The 7727-nt window shown below is 40.0% G+C and overlaps 1 protein-coding gene across 1 annotated transcript; it reads right to left on the reverse strand.

Annotated features, from left to right (window-relative positions):
* Positions 1-666: 666 nt before the first annotated feature.
* On the reverse strand, positions 667-7287 carry LOC306997278 (G2/M phase-specific E3 ubiquitin-protein ligase-like). The gene is made up of 6 exons (XM_079610510.1): positions 6436-7287; positions 5958-6268; positions 5598-5773; positions 5057-5229; positions 2990-3204; positions 667-1949 (listed from the first exon to the last, which is right to left on the reverse strand). Exons 1-6 carry the CDS (start codon positions 6570-6572, stop codon positions 1690-1692), a joined length of 1272 nt encoding a protein of 423 aa, XP_079466636.1. The 5' UTR covers positions 6573-7287; the 3' UTR covers positions 667-1689.
* Positions 7288-7727: the final 440 nt, after the last annotated feature.

A 7727-nucleotide genomic window follows, 5' to 3' on the forward strand; every position in this document is an offset into this window, starting at 1 on the left:
ATGCTCTTACTGCCACGGTTCTTTTTCCTTAATTCCAGTGGAGTTACCCACTGGCTCTGATACGATCGGCCCCATCTCTCTTAAGTCTACGAGGTAGGGCTGGATTATACTTTTAGGTCCAGGTTGATCAATCACCGTTCGCTCAGGGCCAGCGGTCACTTCCAAGGAATCCTCACTTCTGACACCAATTGTTGTGGCAAAACAATATTTAACAAACGCAGCATTCTCAGGCAAAAGAGACGTCAATATTCAAATTGTATTTAAAAGAAAATATACATTTATTCTGCAGAATAGTTCCCATTCTAGCCACACAGGCCAGCTGCAGGGTGAGGGTGAAAACCCACCAACCCTACAGACCAGTCTGCAGGCAGAGTGAGACCTAGATAGCTGTTTTTCTGGAGTCTTATAATGTTCTCATCAAAAGCATTCTTTAAAACACCCACCCCAGGGGGCAGGAACAAAGGAACCCCCATGGTCGCCTTACCCCTCCCCAGCCTGGGGTCCTCTCAGTGTCACACCAATACAGCTGTATCAGCGTTACAACATAAAGCTCAAAATACAGAACACATGGCATTCATATATTATCATTGAGAAAACAGAATAAAAGAAGAAAAGATTAAAATTGCCACTACACTCTCAACAGGCATTTTGATGGCAACCACAAGCTGGTTAGGTGGCGGATGGTCCTGCATGGCTGTGTTGATGGTTTCAGCCGGACTATTATATATTTAAAGTGCTTATCTAACAACAGAGCCTCAAGTGTCTTGCCATTATTTTTAGGAGGGATAGAGAACTTTGGTTTGCCTTTAAGGGTCAGATGTGATCACGGTATGGAAAATATACATGTTGCACGTTTTATGTTGGAAAGAAGGGGGTTAAACAGTCGTAGTGTTATTACTGGTGTTTCAGTACACAACCAAATGATTGAGAGACTATGGGCAGAAGTAAATAGAGTTGTATCTAGACACTATATTAACATTTTTAACTTCATGGAGGAGCAGGGTATACTGGATTCATTGAATGAGGTACATTTATTTTGTTTGCATTATGTTTTTTTACCAAGAATTGAAAGGTCAGTAGCAGAATTTGTCCACCAGTGGAACAACCATGGCCTGTCCACCCAAGGGGGGCAGACACCTCTTCAGCTGTGGCATGCAGGTGTCATAAACAACATAGGAATTCATCCGGTTATAAATGACATCTTTGACGTTGACTATTATGGCATTGACGAAGAAGGGCCATTACCTGAACTTCAGACCAATAATAATGTAATAATACCAGACATTGATGTAACCTTTAATGACACAACAATGAACATCATTCAACAAGTGAATCCACTTGAAAATGATGGGAACCATGGAATAGATGTGTTTCATTCTCTTTTGGAATTACTTCAGTGAATAACATGTGAAGGTTCTGGAACACTGAATTACAAATAAATGAACAATTACCATTTGTAAAACAACATTTTTACACATGTAAAAATAAAAAATATATTTTACCCTTAGGCTGACTAAGTGAGTTGAATTGCAGTGGAAATATAAACTGATCTGTATTATCTAATTAGTGCAAATTATAGTGCATTCAGAGATGTAATTTAAGGGTTTAAAGAACAGAAATGCATATACCGGTAACTGTGCTTTTCAAACTTTTTAAGACATAGAACTGCATTACAGAGCAGGATTATGTTCATGCCCTGCCAAACCCATATGTGTTCCCTAATGCAAAATCAAACTTGTCCTTGAACAGCTGGTATGACACATGAAGTGGCAACCTGATGCAATTAACGCATGTGTTGGCCATAGGTAACATTGGGGTAGATGAGAAGTCGTCGTCGTCTTTATGAATGAACTGGACCGAGGGAGTTGGAAAAAAGCCAATAGGTGGTACCACAGATGCTCCAGTTGAGAAGGCCAATATCCTCTGTAGTTTGGTGGACCCTTCTTCTTCTATAAAAAACAAAAACAAAACATTTTAAGTGGTAGCTGGTTAACTTAACGTTAGGTGTGTAACGAGACACTTAGCTCACAAGATGACATTTTTTCACAATGTTTAAGAAATACTGAATTATATGACCATTTTGAGCATTAAACACTTAATTTTCTGCATTCTGCTGAACTTTTATGCACCTATTTCTGGTGGAAATGTTTTTATTTATAAAGGGGGAAAATCCAGATGGCATGTCAAGTCATCTTCATTTATATAGCGCTTTTAACAACGTAGATTGTTTCAAAGCTGCTTTACAGAGATAAACGTATAATTTATCAGTTCAACACACAAAGTTATGGAAATTCTACTTGATTTTTTTTTTTAAAAGCACTGGTATCGGATCGGTATCGGCCGATACGCAGAATTTTTGGTATCGGATAGGAAAAAACTGGATCGGGACACCCCTAATTAAATCCAGTTACAACAGATTCAGACGTCTCGTTCGGTGTTGGAAAAATCAGTTGTTTTAACCATTCATTAAAATTAATCGGTTCAAATGAGTCATTAGTTTGCGAATTGGACGTGTACGCGTTGTGTGATTATCCCAGTAGTTAGGATATCCCACAAGATTTGTCTCAACACAAAACATTTAATCACTGCTGGGTAGGTTGTTTCGTTTATTTAAAGTGTGGTTTATGTCAGCTGGATGTGCGGAACGCTTTTCAGAGAAGATAAGGCAACATATTTTAGCAGAATTTAAATTCTTCCGACCTTTTACCATCTTGTCGATTGAAACTAAGAACTGGTTTTCAATTCCCATCCGTGCGCATAGGAAACACGCCCCCCTATCGGCTATGCTCATCGGCAGGAATATTCATATCTGCCGATGATGGTCATTTTAAGCTTTTAACGGCTGATACCGATGTAGTGCCGATAACATCGTGCATCCCTACCTGACGAGAAATTCTTCCCACCCCTTGTAATAGCAATTTGCATCAGTTGATATTGAATAAATTCTCCAATATTAAATAGAAAATATAGATTCATCATTTTACTTTACCTTCTGCATCCTGGAGATAGTCTCTCCAGAAGGTAACAACCATCTCCTCAGCAGCTCTTTTGTTACTCCCTTCTGGAGACAGACGAATGCTGAAAAGATTGTCCACCTGATCAGCAGTCAGTGCGCTTGCCTCGTAGCAGAACAGGGGGCGAAAGCTGTCTGGATGCCTTTTCATTTTCTCCAGAACACCGAGAGTTTTTAATCCTTCACAGAATCTGTACAAAGAACATGGAACATTCATTTAATTGGAGTTCCCAATTCACTTGTGAATTGTCAATTTTCATTGTGACCATTTCACTCACATATGCCCCTAAAAACAGATACAAGCAGTAATGCACGCAATTCTATGCCTTGTCGGTGGGGGTGACATGGCAAATATTGTACATTAATTAAAGTACCGGTATTATGTTTACAGAAGATGGTTTGAATACAATGGCCGCATTTATATGACAGTTTATAGCAGGCAATTACACTCCAATAAAATAGCGTTGGAAATGTGGACAGTTAGGAAAAACTGGAAATGTCTCTCCTCGTCCAGGCTTCGCATGGGAATCACCAGAGACACAAACTCCCCATCCTGATCTCTACTTCGGTTTAAAGGCCGAACATACCACCGCCTATCTCTGCTGCCTTTGTTGACGCCGATGTATTGCATCTCACGCATCGCCCGTGACGCGTGCGTCTGCTTGCGTCCACTGTTTAGACTATGAAAGGGAGCACGTCGCTTGCGTCGTTCGCATTGCTTGCGCGCGTTACTTGCGTTGACTATGTTAACGGCCTTAGCTGACGACACAAGACACAATATTGAGTTCATGAGATCTAGATGAGATTTTAACACAATTTTTACGAAATCTTCAATGCTGAATAATGACAATTTTCACTCAAACACTTAATTTTCCTGCATTCTGGTGATTAGTTTTGCATCATTTTATGGTGGAAGTGTTATTTATGAAACAAAATTCAGGTGGCAGTTGACAATTTAAAATACAAAAATACCAAAATCTAATGCAGTAATGCCCTCAGGCATTCTGTATTGCTTTTGTTGTAAATCAACTTTTCTCATGCAATATCTTTGCTGAGTTAGATCACATGCAGGAATGATTAGTCTTCCCTCTGTCTCTCTTTTGTTTGGGGAAGTATCTTCTTTAAATGTGATTTTGGCACCTTTTCACCTCAGAGATAAAATTTATAATAAATTATAGTTTTCTGCTCATGTTTAAAACTTTTTTTATAATTTTTTTAAAATATTTTTTTATTTAAAACTTCATTATATTTTTTTTATACGCTGATGAGCGTTACGTTATTACTCTGCTGATGTTGTAATATACCCTTTAGATCGTCTGCAGACGCAGAATCCTGTTTGGGATTGAATGTATGAGAGAGGTGGAAATCAAAACTAACTGGGTTGAACATTTCCCTAATTATCAAGTCCCAGTGTTAACAGGTAGGGCGTCGTTGGCAGTTGGAAGCTGTAGCTTCAGGATATGTGGAAAAGAGAAGGAATATCAGCTATATCAGGTACTTTTTGGCCGATGGGCTAGTCAGTGTCACTTTTCATCAACCGACCAATCACAGCCTGTATAGGGCAGGACATTAAAAAAAGTCTGATGTGCGTCAGCAATCTAACATGAACTAATCACAATCTAGAGCATTATTCTTACATAAGGATTTAATGAAAGAAAACAACCCATAAACATGAAACTGCTGTAATTGGAATTAATATTAAACTAGTGGTAAGCTATATATAGTATGCAAATATATGAAATTATAATCAATGTAGCAACATAGCTACTCTTAGTCGACTCCTGAGAGAATCACCTTCCCCTTGTTCTGTTTTACATATGCTGTACTAAAGTTATTGTTATGAATATTTTTCTGTAATATTTTGGGTTGTGTGGGTGCTGCTGGTGTAACACACACACCACACACACACACACACACACACACACACACACACACACACACACACACACACACACACACACCTCATTTAAGATAACAAGTGCTCCTCTGGTAAAAGGTTAGCGTGGAGCCCTGCTGACTGACAACCCAACCAACACTAAATACCTTTGAAATGGACCTTGAACCCTGTGGATGACTTGAAACATGACAATGTCATGTACCAGCAGATCCCTGTCTCCTATTGACCGCATAGGCCTCAGACATCCTGCATTGGCCAGATAGTCAAGCAGAGGGGCCTTTGACTCCTCAAGGTCCTCAAGGGTTGTACTTTCAGAGACCTAGCATCACAAAGAGCAGCAGGATGGCTTTATGGAGGCTACTTATTTGTCTTATAATGTATTAGTAAGAACTGGGACACTAGAGGTCTGCATAATCACATAATGCCCAAGGGTTCCCCAACACTTAATAGAAGAGCAGTTTTACCCACATTTCTACAATGTGATAAAAAAAGAAAAATACACTTTGCTGACTACACTTGGCTGTTGAATAGTGGCAGAATTCAAACATATGGAATTTGGGCATTCAGCAATGGGCATACTCGGATGGACTGACACTAGCTCTCACAATGGGAAACAGCAAGAGAACATTGTAGTGTTACCTCAGTCTAATGTAAGTGTGTCTACTGGTCTAATGTCTAACTACAGACCTTTTTGACTTTATCCAAGAGTTCGGTGTCAGCTATTTCTTCTAGTCCTGGATTTGCTGAGCCATCAACCAGAAGAGAAAATACTGTTGGGGAGAGGAAGTTAGGTGGTTGACCTCCATGTACTAAGCTTACAGCAATGGCTCTGCCAGCTGTATAGTACCAGTCCTCTCTTAGAGCTGCAAAACAATGGAATGAAAATAAATGGAATATTGATTAATGCATAAAGACTCATTATTAAATAAAAAAAATTAATTGGGCTATTAAATAACTTATAAATAATTTCCAATGCTAACAGTTGTATGTAAAAACTACCAAAAATATAAATGACTCGCTACAAATTTTAGAAAAGTCAGTCATTACCAGTACTGTCAAGAACTAAGGTTTTGCTGCTCTCTTTTCCCTCAAACATGGGTGACCTGGCAATGGTCTCCATCAGCAGCCTCAGGAATTCCCTCCTTGGCCCTCCTAAATCAACCCCTTCTTCATTTCTCCCCATGTCATCAGAGAATTTTACACACATCATGAAGTTGGGGTCATAGGATACCCTTTTGAAGCCCCGCATGGCACCCTCCCAGACAGCAGAGCGATTTATATTAAATTTGCATTGCTGTTTTGTGCTAACTTTGCTTGACAGTTCCAGCAGTATTTCTTGAACCGGGATCTTTTCTGCACTATAAAAATAACATTAAAAAAAATATTAACAGAAAAATACTCAGTTACACATACTTTGATATTTGAGTTGATAAATCCAAAATGTGAATGTCATAATAGTCACAAGATAATCACATAATCCTCATATCTTTATCTTTGAAGTTCACATTCTGTGTTTCCTACTTACATCTGACTCTCCATACTCGCCATTATCGCTTGCTGTAATTCCTCGTCATCTGAGCTGTCATCTGGAAGAGTAGCCATGAGTGTCAAATATGAAGAGTAAGTAGTCTTCATCATGACTGCTTGTGGCAGGGTTGCCATCAGTTCTCGCAAGGCAGCCTCCGTCAAGGCCACTCATGCCAGGGTTACCGCCACTTCTAGCAGCATTGTCGGCAGTGTGGTTGGTGGCATTAGATCGGCCTTCATCTGCGTCACAGTTGGGGCCAGGGTTGCCATCTTCATCATGACTGCTTGTAGATGCCCTGGTGGTGCCCTGGCTGCTCATGCTTGTTAGGATTTGTTGACCAGACACTTCAAAACAATCCTCATCACTGTCCTTAGTAGATGAATGTATGTTCAACATTGATCTGGCAGGGATGTGGGAAAGTTCGTTTTCATCTTCCGAGTCAGTCTTCAAAAGAGAAAGAAAAACAAATATATAATATAGCTGCGAGCAGTGATGAAGGGCCCAAGCCAGTGGCACCGCCACCGTAGTCCCTTTAGGGTAACTGTGCACGACGGGCAATATGAAGTTAAACCCAGAAAAAAAGGACCATATCAAAGTTGTCTGAATACGCCACATCTACTGCATCATGCTGAGATCCATGAGATCATTTAAATTTAGATGGAATGGAATGTCATAGGTCACTTTGAAATTAGAGCGAAGTTATCTCTTGCAGCTCAAAAAAACGCAGCGCGCATTATCTGTTTGACCCGTTGCCTAGCCCGTAGTTGGAGAGATAACGGTTATGCTGCGTTCACACCAAACGTGAATAGAGCGTCTGGCACGGGTGATTTCAATGTTAAGTCAATGTAAAGACGCTTTTACGAATTATGAGGCGATTTGAGTGTCTGGCACGATACGTGCGAATGGTGCTTTTTGTGCATTCACGCGTTTGACGCGAATTCGAAGGGGCACATAGTGAGATGGCCAACCTTGCACGCATTATCAACACCTGCCACATCCATGAAAGATTGTTTTCTGTCAGGACATGTTCAGAAAAAGCGAGCTGCCCTGTCATCTGAACATGTAAACCGGCTCGTCTGTTTGAGCAACTGGCTCAGTGCAAAGAAAGATAAATAATGGGAACCTGTGGTTTTTCTATATTCTTTTTCCCATGCGTTTAATAGACATGAACAATTTCTTTGAAAAATGTTCTTTATGCTCTATGTTTAGGGTGGTTTCAGTAATAATAAATTGTACATGTTCAGAAGAAGTGAGCTGCCCTGTCTTGCGAAAATGTAAACAGGCTTGTG

The sequence above is a fragment of the Phoxinus phoxinus genome (genome assembly GCF_949152265.1).
Source record: "Phoxinus phoxinus genome assembly, chromosome: 4".
In the NCBI taxonomy this organism is placed as follows: domain Eukaryota; kingdom Metazoa; phylum Chordata; class Actinopteri; order Cypriniformes; family Leuciscidae; genus Phoxinus; species Phoxinus phoxinus.